The sequence below is a fragment of the Lonchura striata genome, chromosome 6 (genome assembly GCF_050655825.1).
Source record: "Lonchura striata isolate lonStrDom1 chromosome 6, ASM5065582v1, whole genome shotgun sequence".
In the NCBI taxonomy this organism is placed as follows: Eukaryota; Metazoa; Chordata; class Aves; order Passeriformes; family Estrildidae; genus Lonchura; species Lonchura striata.
In genome coordinates this window covers 20,853,564-20,869,015 of record NC_140708.1, presented here as the reverse complement: position 1 = coordinate 20,869,015, position 15,452 = coordinate 20,853,564, and the positions used below count along the sequence as shown (strand labels likewise).

Below are 15,452 nucleotides of genomic sequence, written 5' to 3'. Positions count from 1 at the left end.
AGACAAAATCCTTTTAATGATATGACCAACTGAGCCAAAGCTTGCGTCAGGGTTTAACAAACTGTACTTCTCTTTATGGTCCGTTGTCTCAGAGCTGCTAGTGAGAGATATATGGCGCTGCAGAGGAATTGGGAAGGATAGAGAGGAGTGGAGCTACAGGATTTGTTCCAGAACTCTGACACCACTGGCATCTTAATTTGTGTGCCGTTAAATACATTTTTTACTGCAGAAAAGATCCATTTACAGTGCAAGTGTCAGCTGGAGATGGTTCTGGGGATCTTGAAATGGATCAGGGCAGATGATAATACTTTGTGGCATCTCTGAGCAAATAAGAAGGCACAGGTAATTTGCAGTGGAAATGGGCTGAGTATCCTCGATCCTGGGAATTAGGGATGGTAGCTCAGAAAAATGCAGGGCAGCTGATCTGGTTGAGATAGCACAGGATAAGGGTGGTTGTGGGAGTTGGGATGGGGTGTGACACGTCCAGTTGTGAATGCGTGAATATATTGTGTTAATAAGAGCATTAAGTGCTAATACTGTCCAAACACAATAGCTCAGCAGGCAGGAGTTAAGTCTGAACCACCTGGAATCTTAGCAAACTGGTGAGTTTCTCTGCTAAAGTTAAAATGGAAGTGCTTTATATTTTAAGGCATCTCTAATTAAATTGGTTTAAGGCAGTCAGGGTGAGACAGATGAGAATAAAATGTGGTAGATGAGGGTATTATGAACTGGTATGGTGTATTCAGGATAAATTTGTGTGAATATACTGGAATTTGCCTGAAACCTGGATCCAGGCAGTCAAAAAGACATGGATATCAACTCTATTCTTTTCTGCCAATACAACATATTTCTTAGTCTCATCCCCTAACTGATTTTTAAATAACTACACCAGAAAGTGAAGAATACATGGTATAATTTCTCATCTCTTAAAGAGGTATTTAAGATAGCAATCTCATTTTAAAGGGTGTATTTTATCACAGCATTGCTAGCATTGTTTTTAATTGTGGCATAGCATTTACTGTAGCATCATATGTGGCCCTTACACACTTGTGATATATATTCTTTTCAAATCTAATATTAAAAGTTTAAGCTCTGTGGTTCATTTTGGTTTTGACCAGCTGAAACCTAAGCTAGGATTAAATGTGTCGATACAAGAAAAAATGTTGTAAATGCTAATTAGTGAAAGTTAAAGTTTTAAATTGTTTTTATAGTTGTACATTCAAGATTCACATCTCTGGGGTCCACTGAGGAAGTTTGGTTTGTGACTGTCCCTATAAAGTCAGCACTTTTGTCCCATCCATTAGTGACTTGGTGCTGTCAGGCTATAGAGACATTTGGCTATTGAGTAACACAGCCCTTTTGTAGTTCCACATTCTTCCTTAAAATTAATGTGTAATATTAAAAAATAATGTTTAATAATAAAACTGTGTCCTGCTTCAGACATCTCTGCATGGTGTGTGCAGACACCACCATGTACCTTATTCTGTCTGCTTGGGAATCTCTTATGCTGAGGCTCTAATATGGGACTGATGCCAAAAAATTAGTTCTAATGCAGGCTGCAGTAACTTACAGGAAGCTATTACAATTCTCCTTGTGTAGTTTGCCTTTATATTTCTCAGCCATCCCTCCTCCCCCACATCATTTTTCTTGGAATTACTTAAATGAGAGATCAGCTTTTGAGGGTGAAAGGACTTGAAGATGCTGCCACCATTAGCTAATGTAATTTGGGAGAAGGGAGGCTGATTTACAGGGAGTTCAGCTTTTCTTATGTCCTAGTACTTTTGTCTTTCCTTGTTATTGTTTCTGTGCTGATCTAGTTAGACATTGCAGGAGGCAGATGCAGCAGGGAAAGGTGGGTGGCTAGCAGTAAGGTAGGAAGCATAGTGAGAAGAGGCAAACCCAAGAATAGCTGAACCTCTCATGAACGGGAATACTGAAATGTATTTCATGTCCCTGTCTGGGATTTTCAAAGTCTCTATTGTTCAGAGTTGCACAGTGCAAGCCCTCTGTCCTAATTCGAAGGTGTCAGCTTGTTTTCTTTCTTCTCTACTGGTAGTCAAGCTCAAAGGATAGCTTATTTCCTGTATTTTTGGGAAAAAAAAATAGGGATAGAGAAACATCTTGCTTACCAAAATCTTTCAGGATTTCCAGAAAGTGTTTGAATTTGGACCTTAAGAGATAAAAATTTACTCCCAGAAGAGAGCTAAAAAATACATCTTTTGTTTACTTGAACATGTCTTCTTATACACTTTAATTTGGACTCTAAGCATATACTACTTTAAACATAACACAAAAATAATTATAGATATGGCTATACCAGGATTTATTGTCAGCAGATGCAGTAAATTCTAGTAACCATATTGCGAATATTGTGATGTAGGTCTGGTGATGTTTAGCTCAAGTTAACAGAATTTCTAAAGTCTCTAACTTCCTTGACTAGGCAAAGGGGCATGCTTTGGGTTTTATGTCTAGGAGGTTGAATATATTTTAATTCAAATCAGTGTCCTGTGGGGAAAAAAGAAATTGGAGAGAAAAGCCTTTTTGATTTAGTCTTCTGTATATGGTCAGAGGAATCCAGCAGTTCCTGATACAGTGGTAAAATGGCATATTCAGGAACTCCTCCATGACAAGGATCTGAGTGTTTCGTGTCCCCAGTGTTCAGCATCTAACTCCTCAGTTTTGTGCCTCTACCTTGTCCCTCCTGTTGTGCAGAGACCTGTTTGTATCCCATCCCTTGGAATGCTCCTGTGCCTTCTATATTGCCCGCCTTTTTCAGCTGGGGACATAAGCACTCCAGAACCTGCTAGCTGAGTTGAGACTTTCCAGGACCTAGGGAAGAAACTCCTGGGAACAAGAGTTTTTTTTCCACCACTGAGTACGAGGCTGTGTGAACGATGCTGCTTCATTTTGGAAACAGCAGTTTCAGTATCTTTTTGGAAGGAACCGTAGGAACAATGCAGGGGAGATCCAGCTGTAATGTAATGGAGAGAAATGAGGGGCTGAGAGCTATGTGATGAGAAAGAGTTTCCATACAGCTCCAGAAGAACTTGAGAAGAGACAAGTGAGAGGGACCTTATCCATGTCTATAGTATCTGAGGGGAGAGCATCGGAGGGATGGAGGCATCCAGGCTCTTCTCTGTGGTGCTGCACAACAGGACAAGAGACAACGGGCAGAGATTGATGCTCAGAAGTTCCATCCGAACATGAGTGACAACTTTACTGTGTTTATTTATTTATTTATTTACTGTGCAGGTGGCCGAGCACTGGAACAGCCCAGAGAGGCTGTGGAATCTCCCTCGTTGGAGATACTCCCTGAGTGTCTGGATGCAATCCTGTGCAATGTGCTCTGGGACTCTGCATGAACACAGATGCCTCACTGTGCTGCTTTCCAACCTCGCCTATTCTGTGATTCCTTTAATTCCATCTGAATTACTTGAGACAATCACAACTCCCGCTGCTCTGGTAGAAGCGTGTTTGCGCGGTCCTTTGCGGTTCCCGCCGCAGAAGGGGTTTCGGCGCTGAGGCCCGGCGCTGAGGCCCGGCGCTGAGGGGCGGCGCTGAGGGGCGGCGCTCGGTCCCACGGCCCGTCCCGGGGCGGGCCGGCGGCTGCGCGGGCGGGCGGCTTCCCGCGCGGCCATGGCGGCGCCCGCCTACCCCGCCTGGGTGACGCGCTGGGTGTCGGGGCAGTGGCGGAACAAGAAGCGGCCCCCGGCGCTCCGCCCGCCCCGGGCTCTGGCGCTGGCCGACAAGGTGGCGAACCGCCGGGAGGAGGCGACAGGTGAGCCGCCGGCGGCGAGGGGCAGGCCGGGCCCGAGCTGAGCCGCCGCCGTGCCCGGCAGGGCCCGTCCCGCTGGCGGCGCCGTGTGCTCCGCAGGGCAGGACGGCACGGGCCGGTGCGGGCCGCGGGGTTCGTGCGTGTCGCTTCCTCACGCTGCAGCCCTGAGTTGGCGTCGTAATAGAGTCAGGCACCGTGCGTCGTAGCATTGCCTTTACCTTAAAACTTCAGTCAGATGCTGGATGGCTGCAGCGGTTTGCTTTGTGTTAGCAACAACTTCTCTGCCCAGAGCAAAGCTGGGATCTTCAGTTGCGCATTTTCTCGCCTGTATCTACCCCGTATAAACGTCTTTGGAGATGTATGCACTGTGGAGGTTGTTAGCATAAAATCCCAAACACCTGAGATTTCTGATTGCGTCTTTCCCATCCAGAGGCAACCTGCATTACGGAGATGTCAGTAATGATGGCCTGCTGGAAACAGAATGACTTCAACGACGCGCCTTGTGCCGAGGAGATCAGGATGTTCTACGACTGCGTGGCAAAGGCAGAAGTAATGAAGGCCTTTTTTATGTTCTTAAAGGCTAGTAATAGGAAAAGAGGAAACCTCCAGTCATTTTTTGTGTGCCACTAAGAATAATCTCTGAAAAATTTGATTGTGACCCATTTGAGCAACTAAGAGCAGTGAAATGGGTGAAGGATCTAGAGGCTCCTACAAGGAGGGACTGAGGTAGCTGGGGTTTGGGAGACCTAATTGCTCTTTACATTTACCTGGAAGGAGGGTGCAGCCAGGTGAGGGTCAGCCTCTTCTCTCATGCAACTGGTGATGTGACAAGAGGACATGGCCTTCAGCTGTGCTAGGGGAGGTTCGGGCTGGACATCAGGAAGAGCTTGTTCACTGAAAGGGTGCTGAAGCATGGGAACAGGCTGGCCTGGGAGGTGGTGGAGTCACCATCCCTGGTGGCATTCAGGAAATTACTGGACGTGTCAGTTAGTGCCATGGTCTAGCTGGCAAGGTGACCATCAAAGGCTGGACTCAATAATCTTGGAGGTCTTTTCCAACCTGTTTCTGACTTTGAATGCCAGACATTTTTGAAAAATACATTTCATACTGTTTGAAAATTAGAGGTTTCTGATTATATTTTATATAGTAACATATTATAATAATAGTATATAATAAGCTTGAAATAAAATAATTTTTCAAATGGACTAAAGATAAGTATATATATTAAACTTGTCCTTAAACTGGTTTCATTTACATTTACATTTTTTTTCAGTAAGTGTCATAATTTAAACAGTTATTTATATCATTGTTAACTAAGAATATGCGAGGACATAATCTTCACAAGATGTCAGTCATTAATTGCATAATTTTAAGGTCATCAGCTTATGTTATTGAGTCAAGTGCTGTGGTAAGTGTTCCTTAAAGAAACAGCATTTTTCTGGAAGAAACATCCTCATAGAATTAGTAGTAGTCTCTGGGAATGAGCATCAGCTCTGCAAATACAGCGGTAAATATTTTGAATTTTTTTCTCTTTCAGAAAGAGCGGAAGAATCAAAATGAGGACACCATGTCATCCAGGGGAAATTTGCCTTCAAGCAAAGTGAACAAGCTCCTGAAGAGATTTCCTCAGATCACACGTTATGTATAATGTACTTTATAAAAGGGACTGTTGCCAAGCAATTAAAGTTGGTGTCTTGGTCAAAAAAAAGGAAAGTCAATTTAAGTGATGGTTAGATGCAGGTGATGTGTGGATCTTGACCCTGCTTTTGATTCCAGAGCAAGAACCACCCATCTTGAGTATCGGCTGATTTTGTTCATGAGACTCATGGGTCTTGCAGCGTGTTGTTCAGCTTGCCTACTCAGGTCCTCACTGTTAAATAAAACCTTCTAGGCATTTGTGTAAATGCATTTCCTAACAGCGCATGACTTCTTCACATGCGAGCTTCTTGTCCAGCTCTGGAGCCGCTATCAATAAGCATTTGAGCACAACAAACACTGAGCCAAGTTAGAATTGCTAGTAATGATGGTAGTAATTGATGGTATGGTGGCTCGTATTCTTATGTGGATGTATACACAATCTGGTGCCTTTTGAAATTTTTAAAATTTCCACTACTGTAAAAAAAGGCTGTAAAATGTAGAAAAAATCTCCAGCAAAATACCTTGCTAATACACAATACATTGGTAAGTATCAAATATAACTTTAGTATGGAAGTTTGTGATTTTGACCCTCTGATTTGCAGGTGGGACAGATACGGTGGCACATTAGTTTGATTATTTTGTCTGTACTGTAATAAAGCAAGACTGGTGTTTGACTTGGGTAACTCATAATCTACAACAAAATGTTTCATTGTTTTTTGGTAAAAAAACTAAAAGGGGGAGAGACAGTTAAACCATATACTGATAATTGAAATAATGTAATTATTTCAATTCAAGAATTCTTGTAATTCATTTTTAGTTTTGATGGGGGGGTGGGGGGGCAGTTTCCACTGCAGTACCACAAAACTACAGGCAGGTTCTTGGGACCAGTAGTGTCCTGGAGAACTAATGTTCTAACTGTTTATATTGGTAATTCTTTTGGGCGTGTTGAAGAAGCAGAATAAGAGGAGAGTCGGGCACACACATACTCTGGGTGGCTGTAGAGTTTGCTGGAGCTGAGTTCTCTGGAGCCCCAGACTGATACCTGTTCATCACAAAAATTTTGGTCAGGTGAAGGTTTTCAAGTTAGTGAAGCAACATTCGCTTAGTGGTTAATTACAGTGGCTCATTAGTGGATAATCCAGGGTAGCTTATTCTTTTGTTGCTATTATGGCATAATTGGGTGTTTTAGAAGACTTGGGTCAGTAAGAACACAATATCCACATCTGAGTTTGGGAAAACACTTTGGTTCTGTGACATTCTGTATTTTCTGTCCAGAAGACAGTGTGAAAAGGAATGCTACTTGCTGTTCCTTTGTTTCTGTAGGGTAAAAGCTAGATTGGGAGTGAGAAACTGATTCACCTCTGTTGATGATGATTTTTTTCTTCATTTTAAAACTTGCAATAAAAGTGTTCTGCATCTCTTAAGATAGCACCTGTGCTGAATGTACCAAATTCTTGTGTCTGCAAGAAACAGTCTGACATAAGAGGCTGTAACAGAGACACTTAATACCTTTTTCTATTTTTACTTTGAAATTTTGCACAGCACCCACTAATCTGAACAGCTATTTTTGCATTATACTGCATTATGATGAGCTTCACAAATTCAGTTGTTTGGGGTTTTGTCTAACCTACTATATATAAGCTTGAAATTACTATGCTAAGGTTTTCCAGTCCTTTTATTTATTGAGAGGAAGGAAGCAATGCTTTTCAGGTGCACCCAGGTTTTACAGTGCTTCCTTTAAAAGTACTTGAGCAATTCTTCTGCTTCTTTTGTTGTAACCAAAACCCCTCCAGTTACTGGAGTCCTTGGCAATTTCAGCTGCTGGCCATTTTCCTGTATCTCACCATTAAGCTTGTACTAGGTGACATGCTTGTATTGAGGATCACTCCATTAATAGTTCATGTGTGTACTCACAGGGAACAGCACTGTTCTTTCTGAGTTGGGGTTTGTACCACCCCACAATGCTGTTGCTGGGGGCTAAGGAAAACTCTGTTCTGCTCTTGAGCACACTGGTTAAGAACGTTGCTGTAGAGACCTGTATGTGATTGCGTGGTGAGGAAAGATTTAAACAAAAGCTGACTAGCTGTTCTACCCTCCTAAGTCGGATTTACAGGATTTAAGCAGATCTGCTGGAATTCCTTGATCTTATTCCTGTACCTTATAGCTTGACTATTATACCAGTTCTGGGTATGATTGCTGTTAACTACTTTTAGGCTTTCACTGTGGAGGTAGCATTAATATTTCAGCTGGTCCTGATGAATAGTTGTTTTGCCAGTTCAAGAGAAATAGGTTGAATTCCAGGGAGCCAAGGACATTTTAGAAGATGGCATTTCTTGTTCAGAAGGGTCAATACATAAAAATATGGCAAAATCAAGACAGGCTCTATAGGGAATCATAAACTTCCTATAATAGAACTATGCATATATCAGGGTGAGTAGGTGACTACTGTTAAATAGCAGATTTAGATATTTACAACTACTTCAAATTTGCCTATACAAGAAAGTTCAGGATGTTTTACCTTATTTGTAGATACATTACTCATCTAAACTGCTGTAGCTATATTGGTATAATTCTCTTTCAGGTCTTCCTCTCCACCTGGGAGAGCAGTCATGAGAAGCTTTTGAGAATCTGAGATCCACTTCTCTCAAGGAATGTCACTACATGTGTGCAAAAAACTAGGCAAGTCTTGGTAAGAAGGAAGTAGTTCCAAAACACTACCTGTCAGAGAGGAGACAACTGCAAAAAACCCACTGTATCTTCCCAGTTCATTGTTCTTCCAGAAACTGAATACAGGCTTGGACTTCTATTGCTTTTGGTGTACTGGTCTGTGTTTCCTTTAAAATTACTTTATTAAATCACTATATTTAGGAAAACTGCCTTGACAGGGAGGCAACTTAGAAGTTACCAAAAGAGAAATCCAGTGCAGGCTTCTGCTAGAGGTGTTAAACCCTGTGCGTCAGAGGCCTGAACAGGGAGTGTCTCATGGGATGGAGTTCTGAATGAGCATCAACAACCTCTAGTAAGGAGCTAGTTTCTCTGAATGCTAATAGAATTTCTGTTCCTGCTTCCAGTATGTCCTTTCCTTGTGTGTTCAGTGGAGTAAGTGGTTCTAAATTCTAACACAGTCCCGTATTTTTATTTTGTGCTGCTTCTTTGTGCTACTGCTGCCTGAGAGTTACAGTCTGATGTAGCATCTAAGCTATTTCCATCCCCTGCTGCCCTGATCGTCTGCCTCCCTGACTATGAGGATATAGGAGATTTGCTCCTAATTAACTGAGTGTAATTCTTGGCCAAATCCATTCCAGAAACAGCTTCTTTTTACCACTTAGCGACTCCTGTAAAAGATCCAGCATGTAGGGAAATTTCCTTCCCTTTGATGGGTGACTGAGGATGAGGCAACACAAAACTGTCACATGAAGTGAATAATGGGCAAAAGTGAAGAAAAAAAAAAAAAAGACTTTTTGTCAAGTCAGTAGATTTTTAGCAGCCTGTTCCTTGTTTTTATGCTGAAGGTGTCTTTGGAAGTGCTACACAGCAGACTTGGCCAGAAGTGAGCTCATTTCTAAAGGTGACCTTCATGTTTCATGCTGTAGAACACCAGGAGCATTGCTCCAAAATCAGTATATGAGTATAGGAAATGCCTATTAGACTGAGCTGAGAAGCAGCACAAGGAACCTGTTAAAAAAAAAAAAAAAAAAAAAAGGATTTCTAAGACTAAGACTGAACAGCTTCAAATGAACCAACTGTTTTCTTAGATTTAATAGTGTTTAAAACTTGTAGACTTGTAGCCTTGAACCCTAATTCATATGAAGGACCAGCAAGTTCATGGCCAGCAATCCCATGGGATGGGATTGTTCATGGAAATACAATAATAATTAACCGTATGCAAAGCATCCTAGCCAATTCAGGGAAAATATAGCCCAAGGTCAAGGAGACGCTCAGTGGCAAAGTTCTCTGGTTGCAATACCCATGATGGCATGATACAGGGCTGAAAATTGTGAGCACCCTGGAGAGGGCTGTGTCACCTGTGGGTTTTCCAGGGGAGATCTAGAAGTTGCTCAACAAAGTTTTCTGGGTCCTATTCAGCTGGGTTCAAATCTGAGGAGAGCTGACCTCGGGAAGCTGCAAGCTGCTAATCGAGGAGGCAGCGGTGGGGGGAGGATAAAGTCCAGATTCCTTCCAAGAAGTCTAATCTCTGGCAAATGTGCGCGCACACGCCGTTGCCTTTGCCAGTTGTTGCTGGGGGCTTTGCAATAGGACGCAGCCCCAGCTCCTTGCCGTGCTGCAGCCTCTGTGCCTTGGGAAGAGGAGGAAAAGGCAGCTGGGGAAGGAGGCTGCAGGAGAGGAGAGGAGAGGAGCGGGCGGCTGGCCCCGCCGCTGGGCAGAAGGGGCGGGGAGGCGGAGGCTGACGCTGGGAGCAGCGCGTACCTGGAGCACGGGGGAGCCTGTGGAGAGGAGGGGACAGCGGGCTGAGGGCTGTGCCCCACCGCTTGTGCTCGCCTCCGCCCGTCTTCGAGTGTGCTAGAGAAATTCGGGGACATGTTGTGTTCCCTTATTTCCCTCCTCTCTTCTTTCCCTTTCTGAAGAGAGGAATCAATGAGAAGAGGTGCGGAGAGGAACGGGAAAGTGAAATTCTAAGATGCTGCGAGGAACATTGATCGCTCTCCTTACACCCCTTTCCTTGCGTAGAAATGGAAACGGCACCCCGCTCCCTCCGGTGCGGAGCGGCTAGCGTGGGAAAGCAGACCCTGGCAGCTGAATGAGAATGTGATGCTTGAAGAGCCTTCTGCTCTATTTGTACACGAGGGATGGAAATCGCCAAAATACTCGGGTTCCTGGTAGAGCTCTCAAGTCTGCTATCTTGTCTCAGATGTGTGCAGGTAAGAAAAGGTTGTTTTTCTATCTGATTGCAATAAGTCATATGGCTCTTTTAATATTGTCACTTTAAGTGGATATTGTTATTACTTGAATATGTTTTCTAGAGCATTTAGGCAGTTGTCTCTGAGAAGGACTGGGGGCTTGGGGAGAAATTTGTTTCATTGTGCATATAAATTCAGAAAAATAAATAACCAGGAAAGCAGGATACACAAGGGCTTGCAGATGCTTTGGCTTGGGTTTCCAGTGTTTCTCAGGCACTGCAGTGACCCTGGCAGGAAAGATCCTTTATTTCTGTTCTTTGCTGATTGTCTCTCTTGCTTGTGGACAGATGATTTATAGCTGCACAGACCTGGGACAATGCCTGCAGCATAGGCTGTTTGGACTGAATTTAATTGGTGGCGATGGTCAGCATTGGGGTATTTTAGAAGCTGCTGCAGAAACTGGCAGCAACTAATGTTTCATTAGAAGGGAAGCTTATTACTTGGACTGCAGTATTTTGTTTATGGTCCAAGAAGAGCTCAGTCTCTCATCTATCTCCTATTACTAGTCTGACCCATCCTTATATCACTGGCAGGCTTACATGTGTCTGCAGGTGTGCACTAAAAGCTAGGGATTGAGGGACCTGGATTGTGGTGCAGTCACAAAAGTACAGCTTGGCTCACTTTCTACTCTCTGCAAAGAGCTTTGAGATCCTTCAGTGTTGTTGGTCCAGAAACCCTTATGTGGGCTTGCAACAGACTGTTACATGCAGATAGATTATTTTTTTGCCTGAAAAGGGTTTATCTGTGATCCTTTTGTGCATATAAACCTGGGATCTGATCTGTTACTACTGAACCATGTCAGGAATTCATCTTCCATATCCCATTCTGACTTCTGGGAGGTGATGCTGGAGCTTGGCCGTGGTTGTCAGCACCTTCTGGATCATGTTCATAAGCTTTATTTGAAAAATTTATCTGACATGAATAAGTGTTGTTCTTGTCAGGTTTCTGTGGGAATTACCTCTATTTATTCCAGAAGTGGATTTGGTTTAATTCCAAATTTAACTTCTCCTATTTTCCAGGAAGAGGTGAAGCTGAGAGAGGCAAAATTACTGCATTTTGAAGAAAACCACAACCATTACCAATAGCTAGTATCCTTTAGCTGCACATGTCTGCTCCGTGAATTACAACTATTTCTTCATATAAAAGTATTAGAAATGTTCATTTACAATGTTTAAAAACTAATTAAACTACAAGGAGCTAGCATAAGCATGTACAGTTTTTTCTTTTCACTCTGAGTCTGTGAAGGTCTTTCACTTGCTTGTGCACCATGAGTGGAGATCTCTATCTCTCAGCCTATAGTCACACAACCACAAAAAAAAAAAAAAAACCAAAAAAAACCAACAACAACAACAAAAAAAAACCACACAAAAACCTGCCAATAAGAGGAAATACAATTTTGGGGCCAGACAGGATGCTAGAATTCTGAGGACTTTGTTTCATATTTTTTGGTCTTAGCTATTTAACCCCATTTAGATAATAACACTATAGGCCATATAATATTTTCAAGTATTAAAAACAACATCCTCAAAAGGCCTTGGATTTTCTTCCTTGGATGTTTGCCACTTTATATGTGGATGTTTATTACCATTTTAACAGGTATTCTGGGGGCATCGTCCTGTCACTCAGGTAGATAAATATCTGCTTCTATAGCTGTAGATTACTTGCCCTATAAACAGTGAGAGAATGAGTAGTTATTATTTTTCTTACTGAAAATAATGATTTTCATCTAGATTTCCTTTCCATAGGCATATCACTCAGACTTCCAAATCTTTTGGAAAAAAAAAAACAAGCAGATTTCAGTAATGTAGTGCTTAGATCAAGGGCAAATCTCTGCAGACCAGTAATTATTCATTTTGTTGTTAGTGGACAGAGCTATGGTTGTATTTGAAAAGGAGCAATGGGGAGACCAGGGAAGAGGCTGGGCACTAGGGTGTGTTTGCCTAAAGCTGAGCTGCTTTTAGGACATGCCCATGTTTATTTCATTGGATAATCATCTCTCTGCTTTTGCTCTGTTTCTTTTCCCAGGCTTTCCTGGGATCCAAGCCCAACCAAAACCATTTGCACAGTGCAGGTAAGAACAAGAAGTTATTAATTCAGTCATTGGGCAGACTCTTTCCTCCAGTGGTGATCTGAGACCATAGGCATGACTGCTACCTTGCCTTCTTCCTTTCTTTCATCACTTCTTCAATCTTTTCTCTTGTCCCAGTGCCTGTTTATCTCCTTCATGGCCACTTCTGTTCCTTCATGCTGAATGCTCTTGCAGCTCCCTGCTCCTCCCACATGTTCGTTTCTTTAATCTCTTTCTTTGCCTTGGTCTTTTTTGCATGCTTACCTTTCCTCTACTCTAATAACTAATGAATTCTCAGACACCATCTCTGAGGGTCCCAGTTGATGTCACACATATTATTTGTTTTCCAAATGCTTGGAACTGACTTCCAACTGCTTCTCATTTTTGTACCTTGCATTTGACCTTGCTGTCACTTACCCCCTCTGGGCCTGGCAGTGGCTAGAAGGCAAATGACATGATGCAAAGTTACCTTGTACCCTTGCTCTTTGCTCCCAGTGCAGAAGGGTTTTCTGAAAGTGTTGGCTTCTTTCTGTTTATTTTGTGAATAGAGCTGTAAATATCCCTTTCTCAGTCTACTCTTCTCATGTTATGGACTCGATAAAGGCCACAAAACCTGGGTGGTTTTTTCCCACTTTGTTACTTCAGTGCCATTAATGGAGAGTTTTCTCCTTTGTTGAGGACCATAATAAATTAATTATTGGGTATTTTTACACGGAATATTTCACATGGGAACTGAAACGTTGGCACTTGCACTTCCCGCAAAATATATTCCCTTTCCCTTCCAATATATTAACCAGGTTCAGAGAAGCCAGATGATCTGCTCATGTGTATAGGGAACATACATGCTATGAGATACAGTGCCATTTCCCACCTTCCTGCTTTGCACAGTTCTGTTCCAAAGTGAGTACATGTATTGCATGTACAGTAATGGGAGCCAGTTCAAATGATCATGTTTGGGCCCTAAGTTAACACTCTTCAAAGGTCCGTCTGGGCAGTTCATTGCTTCAGATCAATTTGTGGTTTAGACAGTGAGTATTATGAATATTCTTTGAGGAGCTCCTTGAAGAGTGATAAGAATTTGAGTCAAGCAAGCAGCAGCTGAGACTGCAGACACAAGGGGTATCTCTCATAAGCAGCTGGTGTCTCCCATGTTCAGTGTGTGATGCCTTGGGTGATGCTAACCCTCCCTTCCTGTGCCCAGCGCCCAGCGTCTGTGCTGTGGGACCTCTCGGGTACTACAATGGCTCACTGGCAGTCACCGAGGCTGGGGCAGAGTGTCTCAACTGGGCAGAGTTCCCTGATTATATTCAGCAGTACCCAGACCGTGGCCTGGGGGACCACAACTTCTGCAGGAGCCCAGACGGGGGAACAACGCCCTGGTGCTTCTACAGGCTTGTGTCAGGAGCCATTGGCTGGGCCAACTGTGACTGTAACCAAGGTAAGGGCTGTGCTGCCTCAGGGCTCAAGCCAGAAATGTGCGTTGCACAGACTTGCAAGTGGCAGGTGGAACACCCTGTGGAAAAAGTACAGTACAAAGGCTGATCTGAATTGTTGAAATAATTAATGCTGGAGGCTAGCCTCTGTGGGAGAAGAACGTCTGTATATAGTAGGGGGTGGATTTAAGCTGCTGTAGCTGTAATGCCTTGTATAGATGTTTTATTCTCATACAAGGAGACTACTTTTTTCCTACTGCTAACTTATGCCACTTTGAAGACAGTTTCAGTTATGTAGAAAACAACCCACTTCTGCTCCTTTAGAGTCCATATCAGAGCACTCCTCATGTAAGTGTAGCAGTTCAAATATAAACTTCTTCAATATAAAATCTTCTGTGGCAAGGCAGGTCATAGGCTTGTGTTAAACTTCCTCAGTGCTGGCAGAAGGACTACTGTTTACTTTGAGGCTAGCAAGGAGCTGAGTTCTCTCAATGCATTGGCTGCTGTGCAGCATTCTTGAAAATGTCCTGTTTTCTGACCTTCCTTGCTTTCCCTGCATTTTGCAGAACAGTTGAAACACCAATTTAATAAATGAATTGGCTGTCTTTTCCCTTGCCAGTGGATGTCCTTTCAAAGATGGCTTCATTAAAGGGAAGAATCTAAGTGTAGTGGTGCTGTGTGCCTGCACTGAGGTACTGCAGACAGGTGTGTCCTTGTACAAATACATAACTGAGTGAGGAGATTGTGCTTTCTAAACAGTGGTAACATTTTTGGTGGGGTGGGAATTGAAAGGGTATTTACACTGGCACTTCCTTTTCTTAGAGAAATTAAAGAGGATCCATCTGCTGTTACTGAACATCTCATATAGCAACAGAGTCATGCAGGTGAAGTGATGGAAATAGATCAGTGGAGTGTCAGAAGTAATTAGATAGATTTTCATACACCCTTTTAAGATAGCATGTAAAATCATCCCCATTCCACAGAAGGAGAATCCAGGAGCTTTTGCAGAAGCCAAATTTCCTACTGGTGTTACCATGGATTTGAAAAGACCATAACATCAGCCATCCTCCCAAGCAGACATTGATGGGATTGGGAAGGTGCCATATACCACACTCTTTCATGCACACCACTTTAGTGCCAGCATAGGTAAAACAGGGATCAAAGAAGCCAAGTACAGTTCAGCTTAGCTACATGCAAAGTCCAAGACTTGGTGGTCTGAAACTTCTATCAGCAGATAACAGCTGGTTTTAGGTTGATTGTTTTCTCTTTTGGAAGGTGCTGTGCGGTTGGCTGAAGACAGTAGTGTGGAGCTGTACTTCAATGGACTCTGGGGTACCATATGTGCTGACCACTGGACTGACTGGGATGCCAGTGTTGTCTGCAGGCAACTAGGTCTCAGGTGGGAACCTTGGTCTGGTTGTGAGAGGTCCCTGCTCGTGTGGTTTTTGAAAGAGCAGCCCCTGTGGTTACAGTCCCTCTGTCAGAGTGTGTTGGCTGGCAGAAAGGAGTTTGTTTTGTGGTCTAATATCCCACTTACCAAGGTCCTTTTGCACGATTTTCTTTCTGTGGCTACCCCCAACCTAACTGGCATTTGCAAGAATTTTTTAAAACAATGGTTT

General features: G+C 43.1%; 2 protein-coding genes across 4 annotated transcripts in view; both read left to right on the top strand.

Annotated features, from left to right (window-relative positions):
• Positions 1–3,608: 3,608 nt before the first annotated feature.
• Positions 3,609–6,103, top strand: CHCHD1 (coiled-coil-helix-coiled-coil-helix domain containing 1). The gene is made up of 3 exons (XM_021548822.3): positions 3,609–3,778; positions 4,206–4,324; positions 5,313–6,103. The coding sequence occupies exons 1-3, from the start codon at positions 3,637–3,639 to the stop codon at positions 5,421–5,423; spliced, it is 372 nt and encodes a 123-aa protein (XP_021404497.1). The 5' UTR covers positions 3,609–3,636; the 3' UTR covers positions 5,424–6,103.
• Positions 6,104–6,245: 142 nt separating this feature from the next.
• The window catches only part of LOC110480062 (neurotrypsin), a 23,264-nt gene continuing 14,057 nt past the window's right edge, over positions 6,246–15,452 (top strand). For 2 of the 3 annotated variants that reach the window (XM_031505232.3, XM_085583600.1), the window contains exons 1-5: positions 8,217–10,019; positions 10,103–10,293; positions 12,358–12,403; positions 13,602–13,838; positions 15,109–15,232. In XM_031505232.3, coding sequence (XP_031361092.2) covers positions 10,222–10,293; positions 12,358–12,403; positions 13,602–13,838; positions 15,109–15,232 — 479 coding nt within the window. In that variant the 5' untranslated portion in view covers positions 8,217–10,019; positions 10,103–10,221. Of the gene's footprint in view, positions 8,103–8,216; positions 10,020–10,102; positions 10,294–12,357; positions 12,404–13,601; positions 13,839–15,108; positions 15,233–15,452 lie in introns of those variants that run through there. The other variant, XM_085583599.1, reaches the window with a different exon arrangement.

Bases quoted from the DNA above. Each gene is read 5' to 3' on its own strand.
- CHCHD1 (XM_021548822.3), top strand. From the start codon at position 3,637: ATGGCGGCGCCCGCCTACCCCGCCTGGGTGACGCGCTGGGTGTCGGGG. The intron at 3,779-4,205 runs GTGAGCCGCCGG...TTTCCCATCCAG, and splicing joins CCGCCGGGAGGAGGCGACAG to AGGCAACCTGCATTACGGAG. The intron at 4,325-5,312 runs GTAATGAAGGCC...TTTCTCTTTCAG, and splicing joins ACTGCGTGGCAAAGGCAGAA to AAAGAGCGGAAGAATCAAAA.